We start from the raw sequence: 18,853 nt of genomic DNA, 5'->3' as shown, positions 1-18,853 counted from the left end.
CAGGCATGAAGTAATATTTTCTGATTCACCTATTAACTGAAACCTTTGCACGTCTTGGCATGTGTGTGTGTGTGTGTGTGTGTGTGTGTGTGCCAGATATCTGGCTGAGCCCTCATCAGAAATGGTCTCAGTGGAGGGATGAATTTCCAGAAGCAACTCTTAAGGAAGGAAAACAGGGAGAAAACGCTGAGGTATGCTAAATTACATAAGAACTGGACTGAAAATCAGTGGTAAGAAGTCTTATGAAGTGATGAAACCAAATTAAAAAAAATAAAAATCATTGTTAATATGTAGAGAAGAAGTCAGGAAAAAGGTGCAACAGCGTGTACAGCCATCTGTAAAACACCATAGAGACTCTGTCATGGTTTGGGACTACAATTCAGCCAGTGGTGTTGGGATCATGTCAAAATGAATGGAATTATTAACACAGAAAAGTACCATAAGAGTTTGATCCACCGTGCAGGCATCTTGAAAACATCTGAATTGTAGGGGCTTCAGCATGACAGTCATTTCAAACACACTGCCAATGCACTAAAAGCATATCTGGATAGAAAAACACACAGTGGAACACTATCAGCTATGGAGCGGCCTCCCTAGAGTCTGCCCCTCAACATTATTGAAGCAGTGTGGAATCATCTTGACAGAGAATGGAAGAAAAGGCTGCCAACATACAAAGAAGAGTTTTGGATGTCCTTCAAGAAGCCCAGAGAGCTATTCCTAAAGACTACTTACAGGAATTACAAGTATTCCAAAGATAATTCAGGCTATGTTAAAGAAAAAAGCTGGTCATACAGAATACTAACTTAGTATTTAGTATTAACTAACTTAACTCGGGCTTACTGGAATTGTACAAACTCATTTTTTACACTGTTTATTGTATTTCTGTGCGTGTTTGCAGATGTTTAAAAAATTGTTGCATCTATTTTCCCAGCAAAATGTAAAGAAATGAGAGGTGGCTCAAGAGTTTTGCACAGCAGTGCATGTACACCAATGTTGCTTGCAAGCCTCCCATTGGAGTAATACATCTAGTGAGGAAATACCTAATCATTTATTTATCTAGAAATGGCATAGAGTATACTGGAATCAGAATCAGACACGGAAATATCCACCAAATACATTTTAAGGTTCATTAAAATAAATGAGATTTTTGCAGCGCAGCTCCCTGTGACATGTACTGTTAACAGTACTGTGCACTGCATAAAGAGGACAGAATACATGATTCGTACCCTATGTTTAAGAAGGTAAAGGGAGAAAAAAGCGCAAGGAATTTGCAGTTGCTTTATTTCTTTTGTGTTACATTTATTTTAAAATTCAGCACATGGAATATAATACTTCCAGGGTTATATAATTAAAAGTTAACAAAATTAGATGATAAATATGGCACATAGCTAGCATTTGCCATGAAGATACATTTAGCAGAGCATTAATGCAAAACATATTTCAATGTAAATATGAGTTCTTCAAAGCCCAGCTAACTGAAGCTACGAGCCTACATTTGCTTTACACTAACTGATATAAGCAATATACACGTAAAGTATTTGCTACAACTTTGTAATATAAACACCCACCTTAACTGGCACTCTCACAACAACTGCGTACTTTTATTATCCATCCAGAGGCACTTGACACATGGAGAGACAAACCAAATTGATTGCATAGAAGCATATCTGTGACAGAACAGCGCAGTCCCCTTTGTTTGAGTAGAAGGAGGTGGGCTTGATGTAAGGCCAGTCAAAGTTCCTCAGGTTCAGTGACCTTTGACAGTACCGGTCACTGAGGGCAACCAGGGCACGCACGATAGCATATTTGGCTGAGCAGCTGACGGCCGTCACTGTACGCACCTCGTCGAAGTGCAGCAGGAAACAAGGGTCATCCTGAAACCAAAGAAAATTATATTTATGGAGCACCTTTAAGAATCACTGCATTTTTTTATTGTGTTTGTTCTGTAGAAAGCTTACATTATAATAGGGCAACTAAAGCCAAATGACCATAGACCATTCATCTTTACCTTGTCCCTTGTTAGCCCACAAACATTATGTGTTTAAGCAACTGTAGAAATTTTCCAAACGATTAATTAAAATGTGAAAAATAGATAAATAACACTGTCAAATTTATTGCTGATGAGTCACGGGAGGGTGCCAAAGCAGGAGTAAAGATTTTAATAACATAACTCATCTAGGATTTAATAGCTAAGGAGCTTGGTATTATCTTAAATTCATTTGTGATTTCATCTTAATGTATTTACACCCCTGTGTGTGTACAGTGCTTAACAAATTGGTTAGACCACTTGTCATAAAAACAAGAAAGCACCAATATTTTAGAAATCTGTCAAAAACGTGTTTAAAACTAAAAGTTATATTATTATTTATTAAGCAAACACAACATTTGTGTTCACATTTTTATATTCAAAAAATGCCGGTACACTGGACCTCTGCGTAACATTCAATCACTAAAACTTTTCTGTTTAGGAATGCAATCACTGTAATTTGCCATCTTACTAAACTAAAATAAAAAAAATAGTGTGCTTTAATATAAATGAAAATAATAATAACAACAGCAATTTTAGCATTAAAAATATCATTTTCATTAAGGAGCTTGTTACTTACTGGTAGATTAAACATTACAGAAACAAAAAATGACAAGGATAATTACAAATACTGTTAATTTAGTGCAGCTGTGGCATAAACAGAACATTATGGTGGTGGTCAAAGTGCAGTGACTTGGTGCAGCAGTTTGGTTGGTGAAAACTGTGTTTAAATGAACTTTATAAATACATTTTAATTACTTAGTTAATAGGTACTGATAAAGCAAAATGTCCACAGAATTATTATTATGCGTTCTATGTTGTCATCAAGAATGCCATCCACATACAGTTACCCAAAAGACAGTTTGTCTCTATTTTAGCCAGTTAAGAACAATGGAAGTTACAGAAGAATTTGGCTAATTACCACGTCAGGATTTCTTCCATCAATCAGGGTAAGGTCTTTCAGGGACCAGATCTCAGTCCTCCGGTAGCTCTCTTGTATGCAGGAGCGTTTGGTGAAGGATCTCTTGGATGCGGACTTTAGGGGCACAGACATCTGACAGTGCACTATACATAGCTGGACTTCTTTGTTTTTTGCAACTGCGGAAAAATGGAAAAACATCACAAACAGGTGCACTGCAGCACCGGGCTTTTCATCAGCAAGCCAGCCTTAACACACCCTGTGTGGTGCAGGTATACACAGCTTTTAAGGAAGTAAGTTATTAAACACATTAAAAATGTACATTTTAAGGAGGAAGATATTTACTCCTGTGTAAAAATCAAACGCATATTTCTGAGTCAACAATCAAGCTGTTTACCTGAGGCACAGAAAAAATGTCTTCCGTTTGATGGCTCTTCAATTTCAATGAACTCCACCAGTCTCTCTTTTGCAGGTCGAAACAAAACTCTCTGCATCTCCTCCCTCAGAAGAGACGACATCACTGGAGAGAGGGGGAGAAGAATCGGAGCGTCCCAAAAACAGCAACGGCAAGAAGGGGGACCAAAGAGAGCGAGAGAAACTCAAAAGAAAGGAATGAGATATCCCCCCAAAAAATACTGTGACACTGGAGAACCCTGGAATCCAGTAGTGGCGGGAGGGGAGGGAAGTGGTGATGCTCCCCGTGCCCAGACCTTCTGAAAGCATGCAGGGTTTGTGGGTTGGTTCTGTGTGAAATAAGCTCTTACTCTACCCACAAATGCGCGCGCACACACACACACAGTCCACTCTGGATCGGCATGGTCTGATGATGTATGTTAATCTTTGATTGAAGTGCTGCATTCATACCAACTTGCCCAGGAGGGAGTGAGTAGAAAGGGGGCAATAAAAGGCCAAGCTCTTCATCATTTGCGTTTTTATTGCTTCAATTAAGATCCATTATGTTATGACGGTTTCCTGCAAATATGGATTTCACTCTTGCATTTGTAGCTGACAAAAATATCTTAGATACTGTTTGTATATCATGGATAAGCATTTGAAATGTATATTTAGCATTAACTATATATGATCAGTAACTATGGGGGGTGGGGGGGGGCAGCTCTTCTCATATAAGATCGATGTTTTTTTGTGCATGTTTCCTGGCAGATGGAATATTAACTAACTGCGGTTCCATGTGGTTGCATGGCTCCATTGCAGCGCACATGTAACAGCCGGGCTCACTTTTTTTTTTCTTTTTGTGGTCTTTTGGGACTCCTCCGTGAATTTCAATTCAATTCAATTCAATTTTATTTATATAGCGCCAAATCACAACAAATGTCGCCTCAAGGCGCTTCATAGATACAGAGAAAAGCCCAACAATCATATGACCCCCTATGAGCAAGCACTTTGGCGACAGTGGGAAGGAAAAACTCCCTTTTAACAGGAAGAAACCTCCGGCAGAACCAGGCTCAGGGAGGGGCGGCCATCTGCTGCGACCGGTTGGGGTGAGAGAAGGAAGACAGGATAAAGACATGCTGTGGAAGAGAGACAGAGATTAATAACAGATACGATTCAATACAGAGAGGTCTGTTAATACATAGTGAGTGAGAAAGGTGACTGGAAAGGAAAAACTCAATGCATCATGGGAATCCCCCGGCAGCCTACATCTATTGCAGCATAACTAAGGGAGGATTCAGGGTCACCTGGTCCAGCCCTAACTATATGCTTTAGCAAAAAGGAAGGTTTTAAGCCTAATCTTAAAAGTAGAGATAGTGTCTGTCTCCTGAATCCAAACTGGAAGCTGGTTCCACAGAAGAGGGGCCTGAAAACTGAAGGCTCTCCCTCCCATTCTACTTTTAAATACTCTAGGAACAACAAGTAGGCCTGCAGAGCGGGAGCGAAGTGCTCTAATAGGGTGATATGGTACTACAAGGTCATTAAGATAAGATGGGGCCTGATTATTTAAGACCTTGTATGTGAGGAGCAGGATTTTGAATTCAATTCTGGATTTAACAGGAAGCCAATGAAGGGAAGCCAAAACAGGAGAAATATGCTCTCTCCTTCTAGTCCCTGTCAGTACTCTTGCTGCAGCATTTTGGATTAACTGAAGGCTTTTCAGTGAGTTTTTTGGACATCCTGATAATAATGAATTGCAGTAGTCCAGCCTGGAAGTAATAAATGCATGAACTAGTTTTTCAGCGTCACTCTGAGACAGGATATTTCTAATTTTAGAGATGTTGCGCAAATGGAAGAACGCAGTCTTACATATTTGTTTAATATGTGCGTTGAAGGACATATCCTGGTCAAAAATGACTCCAAGGTTCCTCACAGTGTTACTGGAGGCCAAGGTAATGCCATCCAGAGTAAGAATCTGGTTAGATACCATATTTCTAAGCTTTTCAGCGCCGAGTACAATGACCTCAGTTTTATCTGAGTTAAGAAGCAGAAAGTTAGTGGCCATCCAAGTCTTTATGTCTTTAAGACATTCCTGCAGTTTAACTAATTGGTGTGTGTTATCTGGCTTCATGGACAGATAGAGCTGGGTGTCATCTGCATAGCAGTGAAAATGTATGCTATGTCTTCTAATGATGCTGCCTAGGGGAAGCATGTATAATGTAAACAGAATTGGTCCTAGCACCGAACCCTGTGGAACTCCATAATTAACCTCAGTGTGTGAAGAGGACTCTCCATTTACATGCACAAATTGGAGTCTATTAGATAGATATGATACAAACCACTGCAGTGCAATACCTGTAATACCTACAGCATGTTCTAATCGCTCTAATAGAATATTATGGTCAACAGTATCGAATGCTGCACTAAGGTCAAGAAGGACAAGCACAGAGATGAGTCCACTGTCAGAGGCCATAAGAAGATCATTTGTAACCTTCAATAAAGCTGTTTCTGTGCTGTGATGAACTCTGAAACCTGACTGAAACTCTTCAAATAAACCATTTCTCTGCAGATGATCTGTTAGCTGTTTGACAACTACTCTTTCAAGGATTTTTGATATGAAAGGAAGGTTGGAGATTGGCCTATAATTAGCTAAGACTGCTGGGTCTAGAGATGGCTTTTTGAGTAAAGGTTTAACTGCAGCCACCTTGAAGGCCTGTGGTACATAGCCGATTATTAGAGATAGGTTGATCATATATAAGATCGAAGAATTAATCAATGGCAGGACTTCTTTGAGCAGTTTTGTAGGAATGGGGTCTAAAAGACACGTTGATGGTTTGGAGGAAGTAATTATTGAAGTTAACTCAGAAAGATCGATTGGAAAAAAAGAGTCTAACTTAACATCAATGGAACTAAGAGTAGCTGTAGATAATATTACATCTGTGGGATGATTATTGGTAATTTTTTCTCTAATGATAAAAATTTTATTTGTGAAGAAGTTCATGAAGTCATCACTAGTTAACGTTAAAGGGATGGTTGGCTCAACAGAGCTCTGACTTTTTGTCAGCCTGGCTACAGTGCTGAAGAGAAACCTGGGGTTGTTCTTATTTTCTTCAATCAGTGATGAGTAGTAAGCTGTTCTGGCTTCGCGGAGGGCTTTCTTATAAAGCAACAAACTATTTCTCCAGGCTAAATGATGATCCTCTAAATTTGTGACACGCCATTTCCTCTCCAGATTACGAGTCATCTGCTTTAGGGTACGTGTTTGAGAATTATACCACGGGGTCAGGTACTTCTGATTAGAGACCTTAGTTTTCACTGGAGCTACAGTATCCAGAGTCGTACGTAGTGAGGAGGTGAAATTATTAACAAGATAATCGACCTCTGTTGGGGTAGCGTTCAGATAGCTGCTCTGCTCTGTGTTGGTACAGGGCATTGACGATGATAACAGTGGCTGGATTATATTCTTAAACTTAGTTACAGCGCTTTCAGAAAGACATCTACTTTGATAAAGTCCACTCTCCACTGCTGCGTAATCAATTATTGTAAATGTAAATGTTATCAAGAAATGATCAGACAGGAGAGGGTTTTCAGGAAACACTGTTAAATGTTCAGTTTCTATGCCATATGTTAAAACAAGATCTAGAGTGTGATTAAAGTGGTGGGTGGGATCTTTTACATTTTGAGAGAAACCAATTGAGTCTAACAACAGATTAAATGCCATGTTGAGGCTGTCATTTTTAGCATCTACATGGATGTTAAAATCACCCACAATAATTATTTTATCTGAGCTCAGAACTAAATTAGATATAAAGTCTGAGAAATCAGACAGAAACTCTGTGTAAGGCCCAGGTGGACGATAGATGATAACAAGTAAGACTGGTTTCTGAGTTTCACAGCTGGGGTGGACAATGCTAAGCATCAGGCTTTCAAATGAATTAAAAGTCTGTCTTGGTCTATCATTAATTAATAGACTGGTGTGAAAAATTGCTGCCACACCGCCCCCTCGACCTGTGCTTCGAGATTTCTGGTAGTTAGAATGACTCGGGGGTGTTGATTCATTTAAACTAACATAATCATCCTGCTGCAACCAGGTTTCTGTAAGGCAGAGTAAATCAATTTGTTGATCAATTATTAAGTCATGTACTAACAGAGACTTGGAGGAGAGAGACCTAATATTTAATAATCCACATTTCACTGTTTTACTCTTTGGTTCAGATGTGGATACTGTATTGTTCTTTCTTTGTGATTGTTTAAGTTGTTTGTTGCTGGTTTTTAGTTTGTTTTTTGTCTTTTTGGAAGCAGACACAGTCTCTATGGAGATGGGTTTTTGGGGGGGTAGCAGGAGGAGAGAAGCTGCAGAGAGGCGTGTAAGACTGCAACTCTGCTTCCTGGTCCCAACTCTGGATAGTCATGTTTTGAGGGGTTTAATAAATTTGTCGATATTTCTAGAAATGAGAGCTGCTCCATCCAAAGTGGGATGGATGCCATCTCTCCTAACAAGACCAGGTTTCCTCCAGAAGGTTTGCCAATTATCTATGAAGCCCACATCGTTTCTGGGACACCACTCAGACAGCCAGCAATTTAAGGAGAACATGCGGCTAAACATGTCACTCCTGGTCTGATTGGGGAGGGGACCAGAGAAAACTACAGAGTCCGACATTGTTTTGGCAAAGTTACACACCGATTCAATATTGATTTTAGTGACCTCCGATTGGCGTAACCGGGTGTCATTACTGCCGACGTGAATTATGATTTTATTGAATTTACGTTTACCCTTAGCCAGCAGTTTTAAATTTCCTTCAATGTCGCCTGCTCTGGCCCCTGGAAGACAATTGACTATGGTTGCCGGTGTCTCTAGCTTCACATGTCTGAGAACAGAGTCACCAATTACCAGAGTTTGACCCCCGGCGGGTGTGTCACCGAGTGGGGAAAAACGGTTAGACACATGAACGGGTTGGTGGTGTACCTGGGGCTTCTGTTTAGGACTACGCTTCCTTCTCACCGTTACCCAGCCTTTCCCCAGCTGCTTGGGGTCTGCCGGGGAACAGCTAGCGGGGCCTACGCTATCTTCGGCTGCACCAGCTACAGGGGCCTGGCTAGCTAAGGGTGAGAGCAGGGTGCAAAGCCGAGTCTCCAATTCAGTAATCCTGGCCTCCAGAGCTGCAAATATGCTACATTTGTTACAGATATCATTACTGCTAAAGGAGGCCGAGGAGTAACTAAACATCTGACACAATGAGCAAGAAAGTGCAGAAGGGACAGGTGAAGTAGCCATGGTGCTAACGGGTCGGCTACGAGCTAAGCTAGCGAAACAGTACAGAGACAGTGAGTGAATACTATAAATTAGGTAGTGAGTACACAGAAAGTGTGCTTCGGATGAAGCACGTGAAGATTATACTGTGAAAAAAGAATGTATTTAAAAGTTGTTAATTAAACTGCTAAGCAAATAAGCTACTCAGAAACACCACTGTGTTTGAGCAGGAACAGGAAGCGATACTATACCACAGAGCGAGCGAGCGAACACCAAGTGACAGCGCCCTTATCGTGGTGGAGGGGTTTGTGTGTCCCAGGGATCCCAGGGGCTATGTTGTCTGGGGGCTTTTGCCCCCTGGTAGGGTCTCCCATGGCAAATTGGTCCTGGGTGAGGGACCAGACAAAGAGCGATTCAAAAGACCCTTATGAAAAAAACACAGAGGGAACAGTTTACCCTGCTCCAGGGTTACCGGGGCCCCGCCCTGGAGCCAGGCCCGGGGAGGGTGCCCGAGGGCGAGCATCTGGTGGCCGGGCCTTAGTCCATGGGGCCCGGCCGGGCACAGCCCGAAGAGGAGACATGGGCCCATCCTCCCGCAGGCCCACCACCCGCAGGAGGCGCCATAGGGGTCGGGTGCATTGTGTGCCGGGTGGCGGCCAGGAGCGGAGGCCCTGGCGGACTGACCCCCGGCTGCCAAGACTGGCAATAGGGACATGGAATGTCACCTCTCTGGTGGGGAAGGAGCCTGAGTTAGTGCGTGAGGTTGAGAGGTACCGGCTAGATATAGTCGGGCTCACCTCTACGCACGGCTTGGGCTCTGGAACCAGTCTCCTGGAGAGGGGCTGGACTCTGTCTCAGTCTGGAGTTGCCCCTGGTGAGAGGCGGCGGGCTGGGGTGGGTATTCTAATATCCCCTCGGCTTGCTGCCAGTACGTTGGGGTTTTTCCCGGTGGACGAGAGGGTTTGTTCCCTGCGCCTTAGGGTCGGGGAACGGGTCCTGACTGTCATCTGCGCTTATGCGCTGAGTGGCAGTTCGGAGTACCCAGCCTTCTTAGAGTCCCTGGGGGGGGGGGGGGGGGGTGCTGGAAGGTGCTCCACCTGGAGACTCTGTTGTCCTGCTGGGAGACTTCAATGCTCACGTGGGTAACGACAGCGAGACCTGGAGGGGCGTGATTGGGAGGAACGGCCTCCCTGATCTGAACCCGAGCGGTGCTTTGTTATTGGACTTCTGTGCTAATCACAGTTTGGCCATAACGAACACCTTGTTCAAACATAAGAGTGTCCATAAGTGCACGTGGCACCAGGACGCTCTAGGCCGTAGGTCGATGATCGATTTTGTAATCGTATCACCAGACCTGCGACCATATGTTCTGGACACTCGGGTAAAGAGAGGGGCTGAGCTGTCAACTGATCACCACCTGGTGGTGAGTTGGATCAGGTGGCGGGGGAGGACGCTGGACAGACCTGGTGCACCTAAACGCGTAGTGAGGGTGTGCTGGGAACGACTAGCAGAGGCCCCAGTCCGCGAGATCTTCAACGCACACCTCCGGCAGAGCTTCAACAGCATTCCGAATGCCGAATGGACCATGTTCAGCGCCTCCATTGCCGAAGCTGCTGCATTGAGCTGCAGCCGCAAGGTGGTTGGTGCCTGCCGTGGTGGTAATCCCCGAACCAAATGGTGGACACCAGAGGTGAAGGGAGCCACCAGGCTGAAGAAGGAGTCCTATCGGGCTTGGTTAGCCTGTGGGACTCCGGAGGCAGCCGACAGGTATCGACAGGCCAAGCGGAATGCGGCTCGGGCAGTGGCTGAAGCAAAAACTCGGGTGTGGGAGGAGTTCGGAGAGGCCATGGAAAAAGACTTTCGGACTGCCTCGAAGAGGTTCTGGCAAACCGTCAGGCGTCTCAGGAGGGGAAAGCGGTGCTCTACCTGCACTGTGTATAGTGCTGGCGGAGCGCTGCTGACGTCGACTGAGAAAATTGTCAGGCGGTGGAAGGAATACTTCGAGGACCTCCTTAATCCCACTGACACGTCTTCCGAGGAGGAAGCAGAGTCTGGGGATGAGGGGAATGACCCGCCAATTTCCGGGGGCGAGGTCACTGAGGCAGTTAAACAACTCCTTGGTGGCAGAGCCCCTGGTGTTGATGAGGTCCGCCCCGAGTTCCTGAAGGCTCTGGACGTTGTAGGGCTGTCCTGGTTGACACGCCTCTGCAATGTTGCGTGGAGATCAGGGGCAGTACCCGTGGATTGGCAGACCGGGGTGGTGGTCCCCATCTTTAAGAAGGGGGACCGGAGGGTGTGTTCCAACTACAGGGGGATCACACTCCTCAGCCTCCCCGGGAAAGTCTATGCCAGGGTGCTGGAAAGGAGAGTTCGTCCGCTAGTCGAACCTCTGATGCAGGAGGAACAATGCGGTTTTCGTCCTGGTCGCGGAACACTGGACCAGCTCTTCATCCTCTCGAGGATACTTGAGGGTGCATGGGAGTTTGCCCAACCAGTCTACATGTGTTTTGTGGACTTGGAGAAGGCATTCGACCGTGTCCCTCGGGGTGTCCTGTGGGAGGTGTTGCGGGAGTATGGGGTGTCTGGCCCTTTGTTACGGGCCATTCGATCCCTATACAACCGTTGCAAGAGCTTGGTTCGCATTGCCGGCAATAAGTCGGACTCGTTCCCGGTGGGTGATGGGCTCCGCCAGGGCTGCCCTTTGTCACCGGTTCTGTTCATAATTTTTATGGACAGGATTTCTAGGCACAGCCAAGTGGCGGAGGGCTTTCGCTTTGGTGGCCTCAGGATCTCATCTCTGATCTTTGCGGATGATGTGGTTCTGTTGGCTTCATCGGGTGAGGGCCTCCAGCTCGCACTGGAGCGGTTCGCAGCCGAGTGTGAAGCAGCGGGAATGAGGATCAGCACCTCCAAATCTGAGGCCATGGTTCTCAGCCGGAAAAGGGTGGAGTGCCCACTCTGGGTCGGGGATGAGGTCCTGCCCCAAGTGGAGGAGTTCAAGTATCTCGGGGTCTTGTTCGCGAGTGATGGGAGAAGGGAGCCGGAGATCGACAGACGGATTGGGGCTGCAGCTGCAGTAATGCAGACGCTGCACCGGTCCGTCGTGGTGAAGAGGGAGCTGAGTGTAAAAGCGAAGCTCTCAATTTACCAGTCGATCTACGTCCCTACCCTCACCTATGGCCACGAGCTGTGGGTAGTGACCGAAAGGACGAGATCGCGGATACAAGCAGCGGAAATGAGCTTCCTCCGAAGGGTGGCTGGCATCTCCCTTAGAGATAGGGTGAGAAGTTCGGCCATCCGGGAGGGGCTCAGAGTAGAGCCGCTGCTGCTCCACATCGAAAGGAGCCAGCTGAGGTGGTTTGGGCATCTGACAAGGATGCCCCCTGGGCGCCTCCTGGGTGAGGTGTTCCAGGCATGTCCCACCGGGAGGAGGCCCCGGGGCAGACCCAGGACACGCTGGAGAGATTATATCTCTCGGCTGGCCTGGGAACGCCTTGGTGTTCCCCCGGATGAGCTGGAGGAGGTGGCTGGGGAGAGGGAGGTCTGGGCCTCTTTGCTTAGGCTGCTGCCCCCGCGACCCGGCCCCGGATAAAGCGGATGAAGATGGATGGATGGATGGTCTTTTGGCCTCTTCTCCACTCACTCACATATAGACACTGATACATATTGTGGCAAACAGCCCAGTGTTTGTCCGTGATTAAACGGTTGTTGTGTGGGAAACGGATGTCCCACAGCACTCTGCATGGTTTCCATTACCGTGTAGTAATTCAATCTCTGACAATATGTACAAGTACAGTGAAGCACTTAAATGGGGAGATGAGGGGTGGGGAGGTGGGGGGTGGGTGATTTTTATAAGCATATAAAGGAAGCTGCTCTAGTGATCATGGCTCCACAAGGTAATTTACTAGACATGCAGGTGGCTGTGGAGGACATCATTTTGCACCTATGAACGAATCCCAGCTGTTGACAGATTTGTCAAAACATTGTGGGTTTTGGCCTGTAGGACTTCTCTACAGGCCAAAACCACCCCAGAATGAACCAGACCGGAGCTCTGATCCAATTTGTTAGCACTAAAAAGTGTGGCTCCATTGGATTTGTCACATTTATGAAAACAAAAATGGGTCGCTCCTCTGCTAAGTGCTTTATTGTTGTTGTTGTTGATGGTTTTTGTGGGTGTTCGCTTGAAAGGCTTTTTGCCTCTGAGATGGAAAAATGAGCGGAGAGGCAGGAAGTATAGGGAGGAAAGCAAATACATACAAGTGTTGAATCTTATGAATAACACATGAGGTTTTTTTGTACTTACTTATCATTTATTTATCCCAGTATATATGACACATACATTGAAAAGATTCATATTTGCACATTTGCTGGGGTAATCCAAGGTTTAGAGTTTTGGGGGGGTTTTTTGCAGCATGTGCTGGAATACACAAGTGCACGTAAGAAATGGAAATCATTGGGATAAAACAGCTATATTACTGTTAGAAGGTAACATGGGGGGAGTTTGGAAATGCAGGTATGCTTAATTGAACAGGACAAAGAGATAATGAATAGAATGGAACATATAGCAGCAAGGATGAGGAAATCAACTATGTGATGCTGGAATCCTAAATAATGAAGGCTGGGGGGAAATGAAAAGAAGAAGGAAGCAGCTGAAGAAGCAAGGAATGAGATGCAATAAAGTTACTGAGAAACCCACAAGGTGAGTGACACGAAGGGTGCAGAACAAGTGTTAAAGTGGAACGCTGGAGAAAGCAGGAAGCAAGAAGGAAGACAAAAGCAAGAAAGAAAGAAGGAACAGAACACTTTGAGTAAAGGAAACCCAGAATGTGAACGCAACAAGAAGAGATCAATTACAGAATGACTGAATCGTGCATAATATGCAGGGGTGCTGTGTGAGGGTGAGAAAGGAGAGAAAATAATAGATAAGAAAATGTGGATAATCCTTTAAAAAGCAGATAGGGACTAACAGTGAGGAAAGTGAAAGTGATGACAGAGAGGAAAGTGGAGGAGCAGTTGGAGTTCAGAAGAAGGAGCTTGACAACGCGAATAAGAAGCTGAAAGACTGAGAAAAATGAGCCCAGGCAGGAGGAATGAATTAATGAGATATAAGAGAGCTCAAGAATTAGTCCAATATACATACCACATTCTATGAATTATAATTATAATAACAACAAGAGCACTCAGAGAATGCAACACCCCTGGAATAGCAAGGGCTATACTAAAACTCTTTTATGATGTCTTTCGTTTTATGATGTTTTGATTACAGTACAATGACAACGGCCGATTATGGCTTCATTGTGACGTCCCAGGGCGTCGCATTGATCAAATAAAAAGTGTGTTGCACAGCTCTCCCCATGCCCTTTCATATGACACATTACTCAATATGGATTCTTCAAATTTGTTTTACAAGGTCAACTTTGACCTAAAATGCTAATGAAGGTCAACCCAAGTACTCATGTCTCCGAAAGGCTTCATATATTGTTGTGAGGTTTGACCCATAAAAATGTTATTACTTATTTCCTCCTTTGCTCTGACCTTTACAGAATTTTCACCAAAATGATATCAGCTTGAGCTGTTACTGGTATCTACCACTGCACAAAATTTGAAAATGATATCTTGAAAACTGTGGATGCTACGCTGCAAACATACAATTACATACTCCCTGCCTTCGAGGGGAGAATAAGTATTATTATTTCAACAGTTGTAACAAAAAAAATTCTTACATTTGGGATTAATAAAGCATTTATTTTGCATAAATAGAAGGTAACTCAGTTTAGCTCATTATTTTTTGTCATTTGGCTTTTTCATCAGTTCAGTTTAACATCATCATTGTCAAATATAAAATTCCATCCATCCATCATCATCATCTTTTGCTTATCCATGGCCGAGTTGCGGGGGAGAGATATAATCTCTCCAGCGTGTCCTGGGTCTCCCCTGGGACGTCCTCCTGGTGGCACATGCCCGGAACACCTCACCAAGGAGGCGCCCAGGAGGCATCCTTATCAGATGCCCGAACTACCTCAAATGGCTCCTTTTAATGTGGAGGAGCAGCAGCTCTACTCTGAGCCCCTCCTGGATGGGCTGAATTGCTTGACCTATCTCTAAGGAAGAGGCCAACCACCCTTCGGAGGAAGCGCATTTCTGCCGCTTGTATCCGTGATCTCATTCTTTCAGTCAGTACCCACAGCTCGTGACCATAGGCGAGGGTAGGGACGTAGATCGACCGCTAAATTGAGAGCTTTGCTTTTACACTCAGCTCCCTCTTCACCACAACGGACCGGTACAGTGTCTGCATCACGGCAGCCGCAGCATCAATCTGTCTGGCGATCTCCCACTCCCTTCTTCTGTCACTTGTGAACAAGATCCCGAGATACTTAAACTCCTCCACTTGGGGCAGGAGCTCATCCCTGACCTGGGGTGGGCACTCCAGCCTTTTCCAGCTCAGGACCATGGCCTCGGATTGATTGATTTTATGATTCACCGAAAAAAAGGCCATGTTGGATTTACTTGATTCAATAGTGGACATTTGTTGCACACAAATGTTTTGCTTTGGCAGAAACTTAAACAACTGAGTTAAATCAACACAACTTTTTCATATTCAATAAACTTGTGCATTTTGTGTTTCTAAAACGCGATTGAAACATGTTCAGATGAAGTAAGTTGAGCTCTTGGAATATTTTAATCCTTCACAATTTTGTCATTTTATTTCAACACTATTCAATAACTTTTACCCCAATACTACTTGGTCACTTAAATACTACATGTTGTCTTCATATTATATAATGTTCAACAAAGTCTAGATCCTGGTTACCATAAAAATTGAATGGATTTACAATGACTACCATCCTCTGGGTTGCAGGAGAGCTGGGAAATAACCCTGAAGAGAGAGGTTACGAGGCAGGGTACACCCTGGACAGCTCACCAGTCTATCACATAGAAACAAACAACCATTTACACTTACATTCACAGATAATTTAGAATCATCAATTAACCTAGCTCTAATAGCTGCATGACTTTTAACTGTGGGAGGAAACCAGAATACCCAGAGAGAAACCACTGCAAACTAGCCAGAATGTGGATTTGAACCCAGGACCTTCTTATTGTGAAGCAACAGCACTAACCACCATGCCAACAATCTAGGAAACACAGGAAAGCTATGATTTCCTGTGTTTGATGCAGAATTTTTTTGTTTTTATCCTTGACAGGTTAATCCACAATAAATAGCAATAGCATGCATGTGGTGTGTGTGTAGTTAGGGTTAGGTATCGGGCACGATACATGATAGATTGTATCATGTCATCTCAACAAGAACAAATTAAGTTTTTGAATTTCATGCAAATCCTACATGATTTAATTACGTTCATAGAAACATGAAATTATTGTGTTCAAATTACAAGGTAGACTTTTTTAATGTAACAACCACCCAATTTACTTTTTTTGGTATACCAAAAAAGAGTGCGAGACTGAAATCCCGTGCAGTGTCGCAGGATTTAACATTGCTATATTATTGACTTACTTCACTTGAACATGATATGAACAATTTAATCTACCCTTTCTGCATATCATGTAGTTTCTACACTATATAGTTACACCTAACTTTAAAGCATGAGGCAATTGTGTTAAATACACGCAAGATGCTTACGTAAATCCAAGAGCTGGCCAATCCCTTTTTTTCAGTGTAGTTTGCACTGTGAAAACCATTAATGGATGATTGTTTTTATGTTATGTCTTATTATAGCATGCCGTTTTCACCCGGAGGCATTAGTGAGGAATGAGTAATGGACACAGTTAGGCTGAATGAAGTCAGCGTGATTAAGAGACCATCAAACTGGTGCATTGCTCATATGGAAGAAAAGGGCAGGTGGACTAGCAGAGATTTGCAGGAAGGGAACATGATAATTGTTTAATTTAGAGGTACTTTTGGTTGTAAAATTATTAAAGTTATAAAAAAAAAGTGTTCCTCTGTTTTTTTCATGTCTCAGAATTGAAATCTTTACTCCTGTCATAGAGTTGCTCATAGAAAGGTTTTCACAGGTTTATTTCATAATTTCTTTTTGGTTTTCTTTTTTAGTTTTTAAAAAATATTGGATGTATGTATATTATGGGTGATACAATGATGGAGTGGTTAGCACTGTCACCTCAGCCAGGTTGGAAACTCAAATAATGGCTTTCATGAAATTGTGTGGGGTTTGCAAGCTCTCCCTGTGTTGGCGACTCGGCGTGGATGATAATGCGCTTGTAGAGGAAGTGAACGGGGATGGGTTTAAATACCTGGGATAAATGATTCAAAGCAATGGACAGTGTATAAAAGAGGTGAAGAAGAAAGTGCAGGCAGGATGGAGATTATGATTATATGGGTGATTTGTAACAAACCAAGAGGAGCATAAGTGAAAGGGAAGGTTTACAAGGTGACAGTGAGACCTTCTATGGTATATGGTTTGTAGACTGTGGCACAGAAAGAAAATCAGGAGGGTGAGCAGACACGGCAGAATTGATCAGAGGGACAGCTCAGTTTGAGTGGGTTGGAGACACAGTTAGAGAAAAGGCTCAGATTGTTTCCACATGTGCAGAGGAGGGATAGTGGATGTAAAATGTGGAGCTGCGAGGCAAGAGTAAAGGAGGAAGACCACAGAGAAAGTTCGTGGGTGTAATGAAGGAGGACATGCAGAGGGCTGGTGTGACAGAGAAGACTGCTATAGATAGGGAGGCAGATGATCTGCTGTGGTGAACCCTAAAGGGAGCAGCTGAATAAGAAAGAAAGAAACAGCAGAATAAATGCACAGAACATAGCACTGTATGAAAGTTATATATGAGTGAATGAGCTTATGGTACTGTTGGATTAAAAAAAAATACTTTATTAAGTTTTAGCAAGTAACAAAGAGTCTGACACACATCCAAAAGAATGACCAGCCCACCCAACATCCCACTGCAGTCCTATTACATAGTTGGCAAATTCACAAACATAAATAAATAAATAAGTTAACTTGTCATCAACAGCCATCAAGCTGACAATCAGAGATTCTGGGATATTACCGAGTACTCCAGAAGCAAGTATTTAAAGCCAGAAGGTGGATAGTGTAGACAGAGTGACCAGACCCTCAAAAACAATTTGGCATGACCATTTATAGTCGCATGTCGTCTTTCATGTGGAAGAGCATTAAAGATTTCCCGGTTCCCAGTGGTAACACTAGAATCTTTAATCCAGTTGGGTGAAATACACTTTCTGGCAATTAGAAGAAGCTTCTCCAGAAATCTGTAGTGTGCTACCAGTAGATGCAACTCGCTAGAGGGTAGGCCTAAGAGGAAAACACCAGGATCTTAAAAAAAATAATGATAAAGAAGCTTATTTTAAACATTCTACTAATTTCCTTAGACATAACTTTCCAGAACCTGGAAATCAATTTAGACTCTTGTGCAAAACAACAGCGGTGATATGCAATCTGTGAACACTATTATACTGAGTCTCTTGCATATGAAGGTAGATTTGATCAGGGTTATAGCTTCCTGCCAGTCATCCTCTATTTATTCTGTGCCTAAATCCTTCCCCCACGTATGAGCAATATTTACAGCTCACATCCATCAGGGGAACAGAGAAGGAAGTAGACTAGTGAAATAAAATGTCTCCCAGTTTGGTGATATTGTTCAATTTATGGTGTGACACTTTTATATGATTTGTACTGTCTTGATAGCATATTGTCCATAAAGACAGTAACCAGTATAGTGTAGATATCTATCACTGCAAACACATGAAATTGATGTAGAATCCCAGATTATCCCTCATTAAAAGAATTTCTAAAGCCTAAAAGCACCTTGAGAAAAAGTTAGGGGGAACCTCGACACAAAATACGGACAACGTCATGGCCGTGAATGCCTGCGATTGAATGTCGATAAAAGGGGAAACCCCTTGTCATCAGGAGGGCTGTCTTTAACCTGCTTCTGCACCCCTGTGGCGACCGTCCAATGTCACATTCACAGTTAATACCCTGCGACCCAAATTACAGCCAGTAGATAGTAAATAGTAGTATCTATATTTATATATTTATATATCACTATTGTCCAGACTGGCGTCAGCCATTTTTAAGCATTTTAAATGCCTTAATTTTTAATCGCTACCTCGGTCGCTCGGACAGTGGAGTAGTTTGTGTGGAACAGCCACAAAAAATAAAACAAAAAAACGCGGAGTCATTTCCCCTTTCGAAGATCACTCAGCGATTCCCTCAGTTTTCCCTCGGCTACTGTACTTGCAAAATAGTGCGCCCTGCTGTCT

The 18,853-nt window shown here is 43.6% G+C and overlaps 1 protein-coding gene across 1 annotated transcript; it reads right to left on the bottom strand.

The window, feature by feature from the left end:
• Positions 1-769: 769 nt before the first annotated feature.
• Positions 770-4,202, bottom strand: exoc1l (exocyst complex component 1 like). The gene is made up of 3 exons (XM_085162955.1): positions 3,343-4,202; positions 2,949-3,124; positions 770-1,874 (listed from the first exon to the last, which is right to left on the bottom strand). Exons 1-3 carry the CDS (start codon positions 3,461-3,463, stop codon positions 1,605-1,607), a joined length of 567 nt encoding a protein of 188 aa, XP_085019081.1. The 5' UTR covers positions 3,464-4,202; the 3' UTR covers positions 770-1,604.
• Positions 4,203-18,853: the final 14,651 nt, after the last annotated feature.

The sequence above is a fragment of the Neolamprologus multifasciatus genome, chromosome 6 (assembly GCF_963576455.1).
Source record: "Neolamprologus multifasciatus chromosome 6, fNeoMul1.2, whole genome shotgun sequence".
Taxonomy (NCBI): Eukaryota; Metazoa; Chordata; class Actinopteri; order Cichliformes; family Cichlidae; genus Neolamprologus; species Neolamprologus multifasciatus.
Note: the sequence above shows the minus strand (reverse complement) of the source record. Positions and strands in the feature narration are given on the sequence as shown.